Genomic DNA, 20,011 nt, shown 5'->3' with positions numbered 1-20,011 from the left:
TTTTTCAATACTACAAATAAGACATCTTACCAGGACTGTCACAGTGTCTTCTGTAATACTCGCAAACAACTGAAGCATTCCTTCCTCTAGAGGGCGAACATACGAGGCATTTTCATGAAGATACTGTGAAAACTGAGTAAAGAGAGATGATAAAATGGTGTTTGCTGAAGGTTCTTGCAAAATATTTCAAGTTAACAAATAAAGTGTCCACTTTAGCACAGCACTTGGCCTTTTAAAGGACACTCAGGACGTCTGTAGCAAGATGCAGAAGTGATGTACAGCAACCTCTTCTACAGGACACAAATACACACCTTGAGGTAAAGTGAGCAACAGTGAAGCTTACAATGGGCATCCAGACAAAACCCCATTTAGGACTTTGCCACAGCACCCTCTCTCATTTTAACTGCCACGCACAGCATATGAACCCCCTGCTTTTTAAGCTTAAACATTCTTGCATTCCTTGCTCCATTCCACCAAATTAAGGGTAGATCCATGCACGATTAAGCTATCAGAATCTACCCAACCTTCCCCACAGCTTTGCTTGCCTATCAGCAAAAACATCTGCAAAGCTCTGCTGTGTGAAGTACTGAAGAACTGAGTTAAAACTGAGAGCAAGAGATTTTTATCTTCATCTGTACCCAGTCCAGTTTTCAACATGTTTAAAAGCATGCTTATGCCAACGCAAAGGAATTAATCAAAAAGAGAACTCTTGCTTTCAAAAACTATGACAGGTTTGGGCAATGATGAAACTTTGGTCTCACAGAACTAAAATTGCCTAATTAAACTCTAATTTCACTCTCAAAAAAACCATACCTGAAAACAAGTCTATATTCTTGGACACAAAACATAACAGTGCAGTCAGCTTTCAATTTTGATACCACAGTATTACAAAGTTTTTTCCACAGACTGGCATAGGTAGTCAAAAGTGATCTCGTATTTTATTTTACCCCACAGAAAGACACCTTCACCTTTGATTATTTATACCACAATAGTAGCTAAAGATTCCAGGCAAACAGGGTATGAGAAATTTTAAGTATTTCTTGTATTATTAGCAGCAACACAGTGTTAACAACAAAAGAGAGATGCCAAGCTCTCATTCATGCATGCACAAATCTGGCTGGAATTAGGGAAAATTCCTAAAACTAAGGAGGAAGAAATAACACATGCAGAATGCTCCTGAATGTGTTGCAAGAGAGAGGACTGGAGTTATCTGGCACAATGCTGAAGACCCAGCAGAACCCAGCAATCCAACACTTAAAGAGAAAAGGAATACTTGAACCTGGAAGGAAACTGTCCACATCTACTTTGAGTGTTTGGTGGGGAAAATAGCTTGAAAGCGCCAGACAAGACCTGGAGTTGGGGAAAAATAGATCAGTGGAAGTGTGCTAAGCTACTACCTGATGCTTGACTCATTTTCTCTACTGTACTAAGAGGAGGTTTTTGAACCACCCAGAGGAGAAGCTAAGATCACACTGAGAACACTTGCCAAGCAAATAGATAAATTAGTCAAATATACAGCAGCAACAGCAGCTTCAGACACTGATGAAAGATTTTTTGCTGCTGTAAAGTCACGGCAAAAGCCCTGAGAGATAGTGTGCACTGCAGTAATTGGGTCATGAATACACAACGGGGCAGACTACCAGAGACATAATTATGACAACAAAGGCTGAACAACTAAATCAAAGTCAATTATCAGAAAGGAGAATGAAGTTACAGCTCTGATGAAGTTGCATGCTTCAGCTGAGAAGGTATCTCTGCTGAAAAGCAACGAAGTGCTAACCAGACATTAAAAGATGCATGGGAAGTGTCAAGTAAGAAATCTGATTTTATTCCTTTAGTGTAAGCTGCAGTAGTGTCAGTAGAATCTAATCACCACAATGAGCCACATAAATAAGAAGACACAGTTCCTGCCCCAAAGAATTTGGAAGGTGACAAAGCCACACAGTTTTAACAAGAAGGATGTACCATTTTGAGTTTGCTTGGTGGCAGGAGCAAGAAAATGTTATTCCTAAACTAAGATCTATTCTGAATCTCTGTAAAAGTGTATTCTTAATTCTAATAGTTGCAACAACTGGAAAAGTAAATAGAGTGGGATTTCTCCAGTGGATAAACGTCTTCACAAGCATATTTGTTGCTTGCAATGAGATAAAAGGGGATCTTCTCAAGAATAGGAAAGTTTTGTGATAATTACAATTGACTAAACACACAGAGGTCATTTGATGTGCACAAGTCACACCTATTATTGTAGTTTAAGTCTGAGTCTGATAAACTACTAAACTGAAATTATAAACTCTATCAGAAAATACTGTCATCCAGCAACTAAAACAAACATAGGTCCACTTACAGTATGAAGTCAACAACTATGATGTTAAAGCAGTTGTATTGCAAAGCATACATATACACATTGTCACAAATTCTTGCACAAAAAGTTATTTTCTGTGCTTTGTGGCATGGAAGGAAAAATCAAAAAAATGCAGCTTAACTCTGAATGATATTCTCAGAAAGGTCTTCCCATAGAGATGCATGGGAAGAGACAGGTCAGGTTTCTCAATAATTTCAATGTGCTTTACATACCTGAAGCTTCAAGAACACTTAAAGGAAAGGTCTTTAAATCAATAGCCAAAATCAGACTATGAAGTTGTTTTTTGACAAGGGAACTAAGTCCAAGTTCTCTCCTTCTAAGCCTACCTTACATCCAGTTATTTTCAATACAATTAATGCACGACCTTCTTCTCAACATCTCACATCCCCTAGTACAATAACTAACAAGCATTTATGTAGCAGTGCAATATTTGTGTATTTTAAAACAAGTTAGCTGAACTTTTGAAAAATGCACTTTGCTGTTTAAGTGCTTAATTAAAGCTTTGATTTGACTATTATAGTGCTCTTGCAGCAAAGGCAGAATGGAAAAGTATTCTTGGCAGGTATACCTTTGCCCACTTTCAGAGAATTCACACAATGGAAAAGACTTCACATGCAGGAAAGGCTGCCTCACAGAAAACACTCATAGCATTCCAGTCAAGGTGGTAAAGAAAACTGCATGACAAAGATCATTCACCCACTTAAATCTGCACAATTGAATATACTTGTAGCTGAAATCTGTAAGATTTACCTTCTGATTTAATGGTGATATAGTATCTGTTGCAGAATCAATGGGAAAAATCTGTACCTTCTGCTCAGTGTATGTATGGAAGTTTAAGAGAGCGGTTACGAATTCCTGAACAAAAGCCAGGGCCTGGCCAGCAAGGTCTCGCAACTTCAGCTGTAAAGACAGTTATAAAATTATTATATTTGACATGTAGCTATTTAAAACAGAAAAGAATTCCATGACTGAACGAAAAAATACTATCCATGATTTAGCAGTAATTAACTTAATTTTAACATTTTATTCAATGAACAATTACAATGCCACTCAGCTGTTTTTCTGGGATGACAAAATAAATTTTTATTTCATACATCAGATTATGCTTTGTCTTTGATTCATTTCTTAAGCTACAGGCCACAGGAACACGTATAGAAACCATCTTTGAAATTAGGATTTCTAAAGACCAGTGAGACTAATTGCTGGCAATAGCTCAGTTCTTCCACTGTGATGACAGTGAAAACTTTAACACCTGGCTGCAAAGAAACTTAATTTAACTAGTAAAAGCCAATGAGGTTTTCTTCCAGAATAAAAAGTGTCTGCTTCTCTAACCAGTAACACTCAAAACTTATTTTCCCACCTGTTCTATATTCACCTGTTCAGATATTTCCATATCTGTTTCTATAGCTTGAGTGCAGTAGGAAGTTATTCAAGAAATTAAACCAAAATATAACATTCTGAAAAAAGCAAAGGCAACAGGAAAGAAAAACATACTCTGCTGTGATTTACTCTATCATAAGAGAATTAGGTTAGTGACATTTCAGCCAAGGATGACTTGTCATTCAGAGATGTATTCCCATTGCTTCAATGAAGTGTTCCATTGAATGAATGTTGATTATGGATCAGGAATGGTATGCATTCCTGATCAATAAATGCAGTCTTTGTAGTCAGTCTGTGTATGTTAATTAGCTATGCAAGGAAGGAAAACAGACAATATTACTGTTTTGCTGTCCCTTACACTGCATTGCCTCCACTGGCAAAACCAGTCAAAAATATGTCCTGGAACATTTTCAAGACTGCAGGATTTTAAGTGTAAGACTCACTGACGTAGTGCTAGCAGAAAACTGTCAAGGGAGAAACTCTCTCAGCAGTTATTCAGATTTTCCTAGTACTTGGCACCAGGCTAATTTAAGGCTACTTCCATAATAAAACTGGTGACAGACCACCTGTTTCCACAGTATACATATAAGAATCAAGGTCTCCTTGAAGCACTGTTGAAGAAAGGAGAAAGCAGCTATTTGACATCACTAACCTGAAGATTCAAGATATACTATACAAGCAAAGAGTAAAAGCACTGAGTGCTACAGAACCCATCTTCAGCGGTAGCATAACAGGAAAATCTCGACTGCACCAAGGTATCTGATTTACTAGTGTAAAGAGTGTTACTAAATGTAGCTATTCACAGAAAAACTGATATTCACTTTTTAATACTAAGTAAACCAGATTTCCAAGGAAATTGGTAAAATTACAGTAAAACAAAAACAGTAACAATATTAACTAATATAGTATTCAAGCATACACACCAATGTATAGCTTGATGTAAACATTCTTTGGGGCTCAAGTTATGTGACTGACAAAGCTCAAGAAGCTTAAGATACCAAAACTACCTTTTTTCAACAAAAAGCTTAAAATATCTAAATGAATGTGGCATTAGCCAGCTTTAGGAAAGCTCTAGCTTACATTCTCTTACTATGCTAAGCAACTCAGTTACCTGCAGTACCTGAGAGACAAATATTAAACCTTTTTGCCCTTATTTTTAGAAAGGCATACATGATCATCAGCCACTCATCAATCAATGAACTCTGGTGAAGTGCAGTGAGCAGACAGCTTGAATCCTTGCTGAACAGCATACATTACCTCTGATATTTTCCTGGAAATATCATGTAGTAGCAAGACGGGCTATCTTCTGCAATTTCAGGTCACTAAACTGGTTTTAATCACTACCTGTGTAGAAAGTTGTATCTTTATATGTGAAGCCACAAAAAGTGCTTACCTGGTATCTTCTGTTGTGTAATGGTACATTCAGAGCATTGTATCGATTAGATCCTACAGAACAAAATTAAGTTAAATGCAGTTAAATAATTTTAAGATGCATTTATTGGTAAACAGTGATTTATTTCATTGCAGTAATATCACAATTCATATAAGTAATGTTAACTAAAATGTTAAAAGCCAGTTAAGTAACTGGCTTCAATAAAGCAGGCTTAAACATCCTCACTTAAGAACTGTTACTGTGAGCAGACAGAAAAAAAACCCCTACCTGCCTCAGATTGTAAATCAGATTAAACCATTTGAACACCCTGAATTTTATAAGTTAGAACCGAATCCTCTTGCAAAAATAGAGCAGTATTCATCACTAGCAAGACTGAAAATCTTGAAAACAAAGATTCTTAAGATTGAAATTTTAAGATTATATGGAAATTTTATTGCAGGGACTGTCAAATAACAAATGTATTTTAATGGCTTGCACGTTTAAAGAAAAAGCTGCTGCATGTACTTGATTTGTTGATAATGTAAAATAAGATGTGCTCTCCATGTATTTCAGCATTCCGTTAGTTACAAAGCAACAAGACTGTTCACTGAATTACAAACAGGCACAATTTTTAAAGAGGTAGAAGAATATTTGTACCTAGAGAACAGCTTAAGAGTCTGTCAGGTTTAAAAAGTATCACACCCATCCTCAGTTAAATGGAATACTAACCACGTCTGTTTAAAACTTGCACACAAAGGAAAGCTACAGTCTCTTACTTCTTCAGTACCATTCACATTTAGCAGCTAACACATGGGAAGAGGTGGTTGCATTTGGAACAAAAAACATTGTCCAAAAATTAACAAATCCTACTCATACATAAATATTCAAAAAACCTTTTTTGCTATCTTTCCAGTCTCAAAATTATGTTTAGCAGTCAACAACTAATTTGAATGTTACTGAAACTGGAGCCAGGTGTTACTTGCACAATTAAAAACATCTACAGAGCCTATAGCAAGACATCTGGAATCCCCAGCAAGCATCTCCTGTGTTTATCTCATCCTTCTGTTATTAAAGAGCTGTTCACTATTTGCAGTGTTTTCTTAGCAAAAACATTATGCTATGGCAGCTGAGTGAGAAGATAAATTATTTGCATCAAAGTTCTCACTAAAATAACCATCTGTAAAAAACAAAAAAAATCAACTAAAGAAGCTAAAGAAGTAGAAACAGGCAGCATATGCCAGGAAAAGTGATCTTTGTGACAGGAACAAATGCAAAGGATATCAACTCAGGGCCCTAACACCTAAGCATAGCATGCTGAGATAGTCAGCATTTCCCAAAGAGAACATGACCTTGTGTTTCCAAGACAAGACTTACTGAATTGCCAACCCAGTATAGAACTTGGAAGGCTCACCCCTGCAGGACCCCATCAGATCAGTTTTTAGAGAATCTAAGGCTATTAAAAGTTTTTTGTCATCAAGTTCTAAACTGAATGAAAAATGCAAAGCTTACAATGAAACCTACCAGGAATTCAAGTCTCTGTCTGTTTTCACTTCTCTGCTCCTTCTCACTCTTTTCAGCTATCACAGATCCTCTTAGTCTCATTGCCACAGAGGAACAAGAGTGCTGCCTGCCAAGTACAACCCCACGTTCAAACTATTTACAACACTACTGATGTACTAACTGGTTCTGGTACCAAAGCAATGCAACAACTAGCACTCCAAAGTTCACGGTATGCTCTGTACTCCCATTTATTTAGTAGCAGTTGAAAAGGAAGCAGGAAAAAAAAATTTAAAAACAAGTTGCTTCAGGTAAAATTCTTCAAATTCAAAAGGTTTCCTGAAAAGACAAATGATCCCCATCATAACTTACTGATTTTGAATATACGTGGCACAAGAATAATACTCTGAGGTGAGTAACTAAAGAAATTTTTGTGAAGAAACAAGTAAATTGACAGTATTCCTCAATCTTTCACAATATTCTCTCAACACAAAGCAAGACAAGAGGCAAATTACTCAAAAGTCTTCAGAAGTTCTAATTTTCATTTGACAGATATATAAGGCCTTGATATTTTAAATTACTAAACAAGGTAATAACTAGTATCATATTATCATAATTATCTCCAAGTGTCTGTTCAGATGTCCATCATGTCTTACAGTGAATTTATTTTAATTTATAGAGTACTTTCGCCAGACAGATACCCAAAATTAAACAAGAAACCCAGAGCAAGGCAATACGTACTTGTATCATTAAAAGGTACTTTTTCATTGATTATGCATAGAGATTCTTCCAGTCTACTGCCCAAAGCTGCTTGAAGATTCTTTAACTGTTGCTGGCTAAATAATAAAAAGACAAACGAAAAACCACACACACACACACATATTGTAAACCTTTAAAATTTAATCTATTTCATCACCACTGAAGCTCACCATTCCTTGAGTGGAACAGGTATCTGTCTCTTTTCTAGAACTCGGGTATAAGACAGTAGGAATACTTTCCATTCTTTGTGCAATATTTCATGTATGACATTGTATTTTAATCCCTAACAAATGCAATTAACATCTTTATATTGTTTTCCAATTCTACAGCTGTTGTATAAGCTATAGGAAGATACTATTTTCTACTGGAATTTGAACAAGAATGCAAAAGGGCCTTTTAGTTACTACAAATCCAGTGTGGTGTTATCATAGGCAAGTAGCAAATAGTTGATAATGTCACATCATTATAAAAAATACCTCACAAGCTTTTCAAAGCCCCATATTTAAACATTGCTGTGATATGACCCATTCTCACAAGACTTGGCAATTATGTTTCTGATGCATTCTCAAGTGATTTTTCTGTAGATCTGCTTCACATGCATTTGATTGTGTATACAGATGTGAACCAAAGTTATTTGGGTTACCAATAATTAGTACAGATTCTTGAGATGAACAGTAACATATTCCACCATCAGATACAAATGTCAACAAAGACCACTGCATATTGATTCAGACCAAATTACACATGCTGCCCAAATTAGGACCCAAAATTCTACTTCCAGTTTGAAGTCTAAAACTTCTGCACATACACCAGAGGGTAGGGGGAAAGTGCCAAATTTTTTCCTTTTTTACAAAAACATTTGATATAGAGAAATTTATCAGAACTAACAGGGAAAAATAATCCAAAGAAGATAAGCAAGATATGAAAAAAATGGTTGAAAAAGATCTGAGATCATCAAGTCCAACCATTAATGGGTCCCTTCCCCTGAAAGAGTGGGAAAAACAGGAGAGTAAATACTCCTGAAGATGCTGGTGAGACACTGGAACAGGTTGCCCAGAGAAGCTGTGGATGTGTAGGGAACATAGGCTTTGAGCAACCTGGTCTAGTGGGAGGTGTCATTGCCCATGGCAGGGGGGGTTGGAACTGGATGATCTTTAAGGTCCTTTCCAAACCAAACCATTCTAGGAGTCTATGAAGAAGTTTTGTCTCATGTGCTCATTGGATAGTTATTTCTTTGTTCAAAATAAAGAAGTGTCAGGCTTTATTATTTTTTAAAAGCAAGCCTTCCTAACTGTTAGGGACAATTTCTCACAATGCTGCTAGTCATCCAGTCATCATAGAACAGGACAGGGAGCCCTGAACTGAATAGTAGCAGATTAACACTACACTGTATCTCAAACACCACAAAAAAGCAAACATCAGCAGAACACAACTTTGATCTTTTTTTCAAGTCAGTCTTAGTAAAAACCTGGCCTGCATTAGAGGAGTCACTGGAGTTTGAGTATCTCTGCATCTATCAAAATAATTAAAATATATACTTCAAGGTGTGTATACATATATATATACATATACACACACACACACACACACAGAGGCATTTCAGGTTACCATTTCAAAGAACAGACTTTTCATCTCATTATTCATTCTGTATTTTATCCAGTACACTAGAGATATATACTGCATACTCATCTTTTAAAAATGTACCTTAATCATGAACTTAAGGCAAGCACACTGATTTGTCCCGAAGTCCTCAACTCATTCCTTTTTTCTACAACATTTCTTCAAATACAATGAAGGTATACCAAAACTAACAATAAAATTCTTCAACAAAAACTTTCAGTATTCTGAGAGTGTTATACCTGAAGCAAAAGCAATTGTTCAAGATGTTTTTTGGGGTCGAGAGGTAAATTTTGAAACCCCCTTCAGTCTGCTGTCCCTGCATACTTCACCCAAGCTTTGTTTTTAGAAGCCGTTTTTAAAAACTTTACTTTCCACAGCATTACAAATAAATTCTTGAAGCTTTCATCGATTTCACAGCTACTTAAAATAGCTTGGCAATTGAAACACTCTTGCTAAAATTTGAACGTGAGGAACTGATTGTCTAGCTACATACTCAGAAGAAAAGGGGTTTGCATGCAGAGTCTTGGTGTAATGTGCTGTCGCCCAGCAAAATAGTATTTTGAACTACATCGAAATTATCTTTCAAGGTATTATTCTCTTAATTAATGCAGTAGCTTTTTTACAGCAGTTATTTCTTAAAATCAGCTTTTCAGTATATTAAATAAAAACACTTACCATTCTTCGGTTCGAAGCCTACAGTCCTTAGCTTCTCTTTCTAGTGTCTGAGACTTGATCTTTATGCAAGAAGATAATCTCACAATGTAAGTACTGAACCAGCAAAACATTTCATTTCAAAATTTTTCATACTTGCAAGTAAGATAACTCCTTACTTCTAATTTGGCTTTATCATTCTGCAGCTTTTCTATGGTATCCATGTATTTCCTTGTTAAACTGTCCACCACAGCCTGATGCTGAGCAGCATCAGTTTCCAGAACCTCAAGTCTAGTCCGCAGCTCCGCTTCTAAACGCTTGTGCTGCTCATCTGCTTCAAAGAACTAAAAGAAATTGAGAACTCAGATGAAAGCTTCATTTTACTACAAAATCTAGTCCTAAGATTTACAACAACTTAATTAGCAAGTCCAGGCTAATAACAAGTACTAGTTCTCAGAAAAAGAGAAATTTCATGATGGTATTTACAGAGAAAACATTCAGGAACTAAGAACTTTGTGTTTATTAAAGTTTTGTAGCATCAAGCATACTTTAAATACACTGCTGACTAACAGCACGTACCTGAAAAATTATACTTGACCTGTAAGTTTTTTCTTCAAGCTTTCTAAAGCAACATAATGTAATTTCTAAAGTAACTCCTGATTTAATTACAGTGACTTGAAGAAAATATTTTAAGCTTTAAGGCAATTCTGAAACTAAAAATAAGTTTGCAGCGAGTATCAACTATGTGGCTATTTTCAGCAGAGTACCTCGGTGTCACCAAAAGTAAAATATCTAAAATACAAAAACATACATATTATGCAAGTTATCCTACATATTGTTTTAACCTAAAGTGAAAATACTTCTCATTTGCCCAGTGAACTTTTTTATAAACAAGCCATCCAATCTAATCTACTGGTTTTCATACAACTAAGCTTCTAGACTAAATGGCTTCTGAAAACTAGTGAGTCTTCTCTCCCTTTGTTCATTTGACCAGTTTTCTGAACTAAATGGAAAGGCTGAAAAAGTTTCACTCACAAGTATATGTAATCGTTCATTCTCTTCTATCTTCTTCTGAAGATCTTCACTGAAGACACTTTTCTGCTCTTGACTCAACTGAGATGAAGATTCCGCACTTTTCTAAAACAAAGAAAATTCAACCATTATCTCCAAGTCTCTGAGGGTATCCCAAAGACCATTGCCAAGTATCTGAAAATACCACACATTGCTAATTCCCAGTAAAGGCATGCAAGTATACACCTTACATTGACTAACACATCAAAAGATATGCATACTGCATACAGCTTGAGCCTAAAGGCAGCACTTTTCCTTCACACCAGTTACAGTAAAGCAGCAGAACGCTCATTCACTAAGGACTCAGGAAAGCCTCTACTCCAGCACCACTTTCACACACACATGAAATTTCTTTATGTGCAGGTGCCTATTTGGCTACACAGCCAGTAATGTGAATCCCTATGCACACAGGCTGATTTGGTTTGGGAGCTGTGTGCAAGGCACATCTCCCAACAAGTGTACAGGTGTAAGCTGTTCTGGTGTAAACAGGGACCAGGAATAATTACTGAAAGTGCACTATCCTATGGCAAGCTGTAGCACAAAGCAGCACTGGAAAACATGGTATCTTTAACGCCCACAAACTTCCTTGAGTGTACAGGTATGTCTCTGCAAATTGTTTCCTCATTTTTCACCTATTTCATCCAAAAGACTCGAGACAACCAGTGAATCCCACACAGCTTCTCTACTTTTCCAAAACAAAGGTAGTACCATCACCAGATAAAAGGGAGACTGTTGATGTTTACACTTAACACTGAACTTCAAGTCTTTGGGACAGCAGGAGAGCTAAGCCACCTCTGCATTTTATGTCAGCCTATGAACAACACCTGAGATACAGGCATATGCAGTCCTCCTTCTAAAAGGATTGCAGTCTGACACAGATCACCTACCTGAGCCTTAATCTAAATGGCTTTAGATGTGATTAACATGGTCTCCCAATTGCAAGTCTCCAAAGTAAAGGTAGCATGCAGTTTCCTAGGGGTATGTTCAATGCAATGTATGTAGTCAGTAAGGATCTATACGTAAAATTAAAAGGAGCATATTCACAGCTAGTACAAACTTCATAAAAGAAATACAGAGCTGCATTCCAACAGCTGAACAAGAAAGAAACTCAGTGGCAACAGTCTGCAAAGACACCCAAGCAAGGCTTCAACCCTTCAAAATTTGGAAACATGTCTAGTGAAGCAGTCAGTTAGATAACATGAAATAAAAGAACAGAAGGAGCAATGTGAATTTGGAAAAACGAATTATTTGTACATTGTAGTAAATTAAGTCAGAGCCACTATGCTTGTCAAGGAAATGGATAGCAAGAAAACACACAAGGGAGAAAAAGTAAAGATGACCATATTACTCATCAGTTGAATTAATTTGTTAATGTCAGTCTTGATAGCTACAGCAGTTTGAAAGCTAACAAAAAAAGAAAAGATTAACAGTAATTATGAGGGGTTTCCTCATAAGATGAAGGTAGCAAAGGATGTTTGAGAATTATTTAAGTCTAGACATACCACCCCTAAAATTCTGCCATTATCCTCAGAAGACATGGCTGCCCCAGACAGATCATGGAATAAGCAGGTTTCAGGACCAAAATTATTCTGTCATTTTAAAATAACATTAGAAACATGAAGCACTTTACAAGAGTTACATAAGGGCCTAGTAAAAAAACCACAATCGTAGGCTGAAGAGTTAACCATTGACATGAAAACTACAAAACAAGGAGGTGGGGATAGGAAATGAATAGTGATCAGTTTTCTTCATAACACCAGGCTCATCACAGAGCCCCAAGGTCTTTCCTAGCTGTTTGAACACCTAATAAATACCTAGGACATATCAATTCAGCATCAGTTAGCTGATGCACTAGAAAGAAGAGTACAAAACTACTTAGCATATATTTTATGTATCAATATCTGCTTTGTGGGAGTTTTCATTAACATCGGTTAATAACACAAGCTCTGATAAAAACATTGAGCTCACCCCTTGGCACCAAGTAACTACTACTAGAAATGAGGATGAGACACTGACAGGTGAGAAGCAGATATCCACTAAGCACAGTTTTTTGCCTTCAGCACATACCTTGTTCTTCTTGCCTCTAGCTTCACTTAGTGCAAGTTCATCTTGAAGTAACTCCACCCGTTTGGCAAGCTGTTGATTTCGAAAGGTCAAGCTGTCCATTTCTTGTTGGAGTTTTCTCAGCGACTGATCCTTCATTTTTAGTTGCTCCTGAATGACCAAAGAATTTTAAAACTTTCACACTTACTTTTACACATGCATTTAACAAGCAGTATCATAAGAACACATTAAAAATTGCTTTTTTCACTATCTGAAGAGACAAAGTATTGCTTTGAAACTAAAAACTAAATATCACTTCCTTGAGCTGCCCACAGATCACACTCAAATAGGTACTTCATTCTATAAATTTACCATCAAGAAGCAATCTTCCACTTTTACAAAGTCAGCACCTACAGAGGACAATGAAGTCTAATTGCAGAACAGAAATCTTACTCAAGTTTCTTCTTCATTCTTTTAATCACAATATTAAGTAAAATATTCCCAGTTACCTATTTTGTCACATATTAACACATCTGACACAGCTCTTAGAGTTTACCTTCAAAGAAGCAGAGTTTGCTTGCTCATCTACGACTCCTTTTTTCAATACTTGGTTTTGAGCTCGAAGCTGAAAAATAAGACAACCCAGTAAGTATGCAAAACAAAAGAAAAAATAAAAGCCATTTTTTGGAATGTGCATACCACATCCTGTCCTCTTATGAGAGCACCAGATTCACACACATTGTGAAAGATGTGTGTTTAGGTAGACAGTAGTGGTATCACATTGAAAAATATATCTGGTTCATATTGTGAGTTACCAAGAAACTAGAAGTTTTTCCAACATCTGGAAATATTGGTCAAATAGAACATAACTTGTAATAAATATCATGGAAGCTCAGTTACTTAAATATAGTTAAAGTTTGAAGAACAGTGAACAAATACTGATAAGGTGCAACTTCTTCCTTTACTTATCAAGTTCTTGCTTATTTTCAGCACTATTTCTGGTCTCTCCCCTCTCCTCCACAGAATTGTTCATAACTGACTGTGTAACTTAGGCAGAGTTCAAAATACAGTCAAAATCTGTCTCAGTTCAAGTAAAGCTTAACTATATTCTAATGCAAAAATATTATTGGTAGTAGCAGACGATCCAGAGAGAGCAGCTTGATAATTATGTCAGGAAAACAGATTTTAAAAACAGAAAAAAAAAGTCCTCTAAGACTTACTTATAAGCCCACAAATCTTAGCTAAAAATCACTGTGGTGAAAGGTGATCTCAAGAAATTTATTTCTCACTCTCGTCTCAGAATTCCTCTGCCCTGCAGTAATGAGGATACCAACAATTCCATCTTCCAATTCCTTGATAGTGGCTCAAATCCTGGTTTCTTTACTGGTAGTTTGTATTCATTTGATATGTCTGAGTCCAGCTGTTGCAGATATAAATTAAAAGGGTTTGTATAGTGTTGGGAATACTTCTGGCATAATCCAGTTCCAAACAGCAATGGCTAACCTTTTCAGTCTGACGACTGACTACATTTGAAAGGTCAAAAGTCAGTTGACATTTCTAAGCACAGGTTTTTGCCTTGCAGTATTCCCACTGTGCTGCTCAGGCATCACAGTGGCAAGAGAAGAGACTTGCAAGAGCACCACAGAAAGACACTGCAGCACAGGGCATCCCTAGCAAGAGAAAGCAATGCAGTACTTTTCTTCCCCTTTTTTCCTGCCACAGCTACTAATGCAGGAACATATCTGGTGCAACAATGGAACACAGTAGCTCAGTCATACTGCACTGAGATACCTAAGCTAAATGTGACCCACCAAAGGCTGCCACAAGTTGAAAGAGCTTTTTGACTACTACATTAAGGTTGTGTGAGAGCCAGACACTGCAATTCCAGGGGATTAAGAAACTCTGAAAACACTCAACCTTTTTCTGGACTGCTCTGAGAACAGACAGGGAAAGCAACCCTTTGACAAGCACTTCTTGAGTCTACCAAGCTCTTGTCTATTTCTCTCCTTGGCTTTATGTAAGCAGGCAAATAGCCTTCCACCACTACTCTGATTCCACCTGCACACAATAAACAGCCAGTGGAAGAAACTGATCATTCACACAAAAAAGGACAACAAAAGTTAACTGCAAATGGGGTCCCCACAGTGCCCTGAGGCTGCTGCACAAGAAAGCAGATGAGACCAAAAAAATAGATCCCACAAGAACCAACAAAACATCACAGGCTGTAAGCTGCAAGATGAAGTTCAAAGAAAGCTTTTGAGCGCCACGATACTGAAAGAAAGAGGATCCAGCATCTGGAACTTTCAGAAGGTATAGTTTAAAGATCCACATTGCAATGTTTCATTCACAAATCAAGCAGCAAATCGGGTAACTTTACATGGTCTCCCAATTGCAAGTCTCCAAAGTAAAGGTAGCAAGCAGTTTAGTAGGGGTATGTTCAATGCAATGTATGTACTCAGTAAGGATCTATAGGTAAAATTAAAGGGAGCATATCCAACAGCTACTACAAACTTCATAAAAGAAATACAGAACTGAACCTGAGCCATTTTTGATCTGTAAAATACAGCAGAGCCTCTGTAGAAAGCAACAAGAAACACGAACTCTGTAACCTATAGTTTTCTTAATACAATCTTGGGGAAGCGTTAAAAAAATATAAATCTGTATCTGTGAAAAAATTTTATGCTTTATGTTTTTTTTCTAGAGCAGTTTCAAGGAGAGTAGTATTTAAAGATACATTGTTCTGTAATCCAAGGATAAGTATCAAAAACAGTCAAGTGCCTTGTGCCAAACACTCTTAACTACAAATTAAGGGCTACAAAACCCCCCAGCTTTCTTGGCTTTCTTTCCCAAAATTACTTAAGAACTATGTCATTTAAGACCAACAGTTTCCTCTTCCTTTTAGTAAAAGGACAAGAATGCAAAGTTCTGTATTAACCAAGACTCCACCATCTAAGAAATTATCTCAAGCACTTTGAAAAGGAAAAGCAATCTTTATGGGCCAAAAGTCTTTAAATACTACTAAATATAGCAGGAGAAACGGGAAGAACCGTCTCTCAGGGCAACGGCAGAAGAACGGGAACAGCCAGAAGGCAAATGTGGACTCAAGTGTCCTCACTTCCAACATCACTGCAAGCACTACTGACACCACTGAACCCACACATCCACGAGTCAAAGCAGACTCAAGAGTCTAGGTGTAAGAGACAAATCAATGCTCACTCAGAAATAACTTAGCCTCACGCCTGACTGAGGAGTGAAGAAGCCAGGGAAAGCACAGCGACTTTCACCCCCTTGGTGCAGCTGAAACCATTATCTGTCCCGGTGTGTACTTTGCAGACGAGGTCACTCTGCACCTCAGGCCGGCGAGCCGAGCCTGCACCCGGCCATACCGCAGGATTTAGGCACCTGCAAACTCGCACCTGCCGCGTCTGCCCAAGTTTAACTTCACCTCAAATAAGAGGCGGCCTTCGGGCCCCAAATACTTCAGGCCGCCACGAAGACCAACGTTTCAGCTCTGACCAGCCCCGCTCAGCTGGAGCCCAAGCGCCGAAGGCAAGGGGAGAGCTCCGGACCCCGCCGCCCCACAGCAGCCCCGGGCACAGCAGGGCAGGGACAGCCCCGCGGACAGAGGTGGGGGGAACGCCTCGTCCCCTCAGAGCGCCGGACGGTAGGGAGGCGGCGGCGGCCGCCGCTGGCGGAGCACGGGGGGCCGGGCACTGGCGCCTGATACCTTGGAGTACTCCTGCGCCAGCTTCTGGTACTTCGCCTGCAGCTCCGCGGCGGCCGCCATCCCCGCGCCGCCGGAACGCCCGGCGGTAACGCAGCCGCCGGCCCCGCGCGCCTGCCAAGGGAAGACGCACTTCCGGGTTCAGGCGTCAGCACGCCGCCCCGACGCCATGGGGCGGAGGGAGGGGCGGGGATTAAGCAGCCGGCGCCACCATCTTGACGCAACTTCCAAGATGGCGGCGCGGAGGTAAGGCGGGGCATAAAGGGGGCGGAAAAAGGGGCGGGAACGGGAAAAGGGGCGAGGGCGGAAAAAGGGGCGGGGGGAGGCTGGGCCATCCGACACCAGCGGGACTGTCGAGGCCGCCTCTGTTGCCATAGTGACGGCTGCCGGGCCCTGTGCAGCCTCGAGGCTACGGCGCCCTGCCCCACCCAAAAAGCATCGGCCACGCGCGGAAGCCGTCTCCTCCGCGGGAGGCGGCTGGCGCGGGCAGCAGTACCCCGGCGTCGGATCGCGGTGTCCCGGCTGCGGATCATAGTGTCCCGGCGCCATCCCCGCCCTGGGCAGCGTATCCGGGCGGCCCAGCCGCTCCCGGCCGTGGCTGGGCTGTCGCTAGAGGGAGTCCCGGCCCCGAGCCTACGCGTGTGGTTTGCGCAGCGGCCGCCGGGCAGCCCGGGCGGCGGAGGTTCGGGCGCTACCGCCGCCGTTGTGTGTGGGTGCTGGGGTTAGAGCCCCGAGGCTGGGGCTGTTTCGCCCGGAGAGGGGGTGAGGCCTGGGTCCTGTCAGCTGCCCGCGGGGGAAGGCGGCTACGTGCGTGACGCTGTCAGAGGGCACTGCGGCCGCTGCCCAAGGTCAGACACGTCGTACCCACCGAGCCTGAAGTGAGTGCGGATTTTGCAGCTCCGCGCAAGGTGGATAAATGAAACAAAAGGCGGCTAAATGCTCTCCCACAGCTCGTGAGTGGGAGGGATGGGATGAGTCAGTGCCAGCGCTTGTCCCTTCCTCCTGCCGTAGGTGCCATTCCCTCCTAAGGAAGGAGCACACGGATGTCCCTGCGGTGCCGCCCGCTTGCTCACAACCTGCGGAAAAGAATTCCAGGGTCTTGGGAGTCGTTTCGAGTGTGTGAGCCCTGTGGTTCCCGGGGGGAAGGCCTGCTCTGATGTCTCCACCCTGTCGGTATCTTTGTTTCAAGAACTGCCTTTCAGCTTCTCCAGCATTCAGCCATCCTCCTCTAGAGATCACTTAGGCTGTGCTAATTATCTCCTATTTTCTTTTTCTTTATCCTCAGATTTGCCTGACATTTAAATGTGTATACACCATCAGCACTCTTTAAGCAGAATCTAAAGACATCGTAATAGATGGCATTTGGTCCCGTAGGATATCCAGCCAATGCAGGCTTTTGTTTCTGAAAATGACTGGAAACAGATGTGTAAGAAAAAGTATCATACGGCAAAAATGTGATGATACTTCACCAGTGTAGGCTAGGCATCTGGTTAAGGGCTACCAGGGATGGGATAAAGATGTAACACCAAATTATTATTTTTGTTCAGTTTCCATGGTATCTTTTTTTTTTCTACTTGATTGTATCATGGTGTCTTCATAGCCTTTCCTCAGTAGTGGGTAGTGCTAGAGGTGCTAAATCATAATTTTCTTACCTCCATTTCTCATTGTTCCCTTTCAGAAGGAGTAGATAGTAGGTGCCTGGATGTAAGCTCATCGTTTTCCTTAGTCTTGAGGCTTTGATGGTGGATGCTATTATTTTGCTCATCCCACTAGTGTAGTTGGCAAGAACTAAATGGGATATGGTGGCCATTTTGCTGCCTATGTTTGTATCTCCGCAGGAAGTCTTAATGTTGAAGGAGATGTCGCTGATCCATATTGCCAAGAACACACACTGCACATTTTTAAATGTAAAAGGGGGGAAAAAGCAAAGCTTGTATTGTCACTATCCATCCAAGTAATCTTGTTGCTGCTCTGCATGAGCAGAAAGGTTTAAATAGCAATACTGGAATAAGAAATAAGGAAGCTCTATGGCTTTTTTACATTAGAGCCACGTTAGACTACTCCTTCCACTCCATTTTCTATTCCCTAAGGAAGTTCTTAATGAAGTAAATGGAGTTTGCAATTTCTGTTCAGCACACCAGAGCTAACAGCAGCATACCCTGCATGGTATATCTCCGTATCAGTGCAGTAAATTTTATACTGGAAAATTATTAGAAAAATACACAATTGATTCTGTATTTTTGGGTTTGCATTTTCTAGGATATGTCTTTCAATAACCATTAGATTGAAATTGTTTTAAAATATTTTGCAAAGTATAGTAGTACTGTTTTTTCCTATGGTTAAAGATGCTTTTGTGATAAAATTTTCTCTTTGTATCTGGTGCAGCAGATCCTGTCAGAGGGGTTTCACAGCTGAGAGCTGGGAAAGGGAGCTGGGGGAATTACAGTACCTAGTTGTATCAGATGAATTGTTTTCCCAATGATAACAAGAGTGTTTCTAGCTGGGCAGCCAGCTTTTAGGCTAGAGGAATAAAGAATTTGTTTGCTTCCATTCATCTAAAACGGCAAGACCCAAATGTACACTATACAGGGCATTTATCATAAAATGTAATGCCAGTTTCCTTAAAATACAAGTGGATGGGGTGAATCAGAAGATGAGTGCTTTCACTGCTTAAAGGCCATAGGGATAAGAGCTGACTGCAGGGTTTTTAGGCTCATCAGCTTTACTTCAGTGTCTTTGGAAGCTTCAGCCCAGCCTGTATTTTAAAGTGGTCCTGTCTCTTGCCCAGTTTCACATGGACCTGGAATCCCTATAATGTCAGGGCCATAAAATGTTGTAATTTATCACCATTCCATGAAAATGTTTGATAAGAGGCTGGAGTCAAAGTTCCCCAAATTACGTGACTTGTTTTGTTATAAAACTTTCTCATAGGAAATTCTCAGATCCTTTTAATTTGGCATTGCAGCTGCAGTGCTATTTTCCTTCTTTCAACTGTCTTTGTTGGGCTGTTTCCTCTCAAGTGCTTTCTTACTACTCTTCTCTTCCTAGAGAGCAAGGTTGTCCAGCCAGTGCAGATGGGAGGTGCACGATGCTGGTTGCTTCTCCATGGTGTTGTAATGCTTGCTTGTCAGTGACCAAGCCTGTCAGTGGAAAGGGCTGATCTTGTCATCAGAAGTTCGGAGTCAGAGAAGTTAAGTGAGTGGAATTGCAACTGTGGGGTGGTTGCTACAGGGTCCCCAAAATACTACCTGCTGCATACCCACCCACATGAATATCAGTACACATTGGAGCAGTAGGACTTAATGCAAGCTGAAACATGATGTGTTGAGCAATGAAACTCCCTAAAAGGGTCATGGCATTTTTGCTTCTCTTGTGGGCTTTCTCTGGGGAGAATGGAGAGCAAAGGATATGCAGTGGAACAGAAGCTGCTCTTATGTCTGTGCTCAGCAGCTAACGGGTGTTAAATTTTAGATACTCTCTCAAGGCAAACTATTTAAGAATTACAGTGGTTGTTTCAGTATGTTCTATTTTC

General features: G+C 39.9%; 1 protein-coding gene across 2 annotated transcripts in view; it reads right to left on the bottom strand.

The window, feature by feature from the left end:
- PPP1R21 (protein phosphatase 1 regulatory subunit 21) overlaps positions 1-16,633 on the bottom strand; it is a 34,219-nt gene extending 17,586 nt beyond the window's left edge. Inside the window, exons 1-10 of one of the 2 annotated variants that reach the window (XM_030448322.1) lie at positions 16,483-16,633; positions 13,312-13,380; positions 12,780-12,926; positions 10,677-10,778; positions 9,821-9,985; positions 9,666-9,724; positions 7,353-7,447; positions 5,136-5,188; positions 3,113-3,262; positions 31-132 (exon numbers count right to left, since the gene is read on the bottom strand). In XM_030448322.1, the coding sequence (XP_030304182.1) occupies positions 31-132; positions 3,113-3,262; positions 5,136-5,188; positions 7,353-7,447; positions 9,666-9,724; positions 9,821-9,985; positions 10,677-10,778; positions 12,780-12,926; positions 13,312-13,380; positions 16,483-16,542 (1,002 nt within the window). In that variant the 5' untranslated portion in view covers positions 16,543-16,633. Of the gene's footprint in view, positions 1-30; positions 133-3,112; positions 3,263-5,135; positions 5,189-7,352; positions 7,448-9,665; positions 9,725-9,820; positions 9,986-10,676; positions 10,779-12,779; positions 12,927-13,311; positions 13,381-16,171; positions 16,232-16,482 lie in introns of those variants that run through there. The other variant, XM_030448323.1, reaches the window with a different exon arrangement.
- Positions 16,634-20,011: the final 3,378 nt, after the last annotated feature.

Source organism: Calypte anna, chromosome 3 (genome assembly GCF_003957555.1).
Source record: "Calypte anna isolate BGI_N300 chromosome 3, bCalAnn1_v1.p, whole genome shotgun sequence".
Lineage (NCBI taxonomy): Eukaryota > Metazoa > Chordata > Aves > Apodiformes > Trochilidae > Calypte > Calypte anna.
The sequence above is the reverse complement of the archived record's forward strand: the minus strand, read 5'-3'. Positions and strand labels throughout refer to the sequence as shown.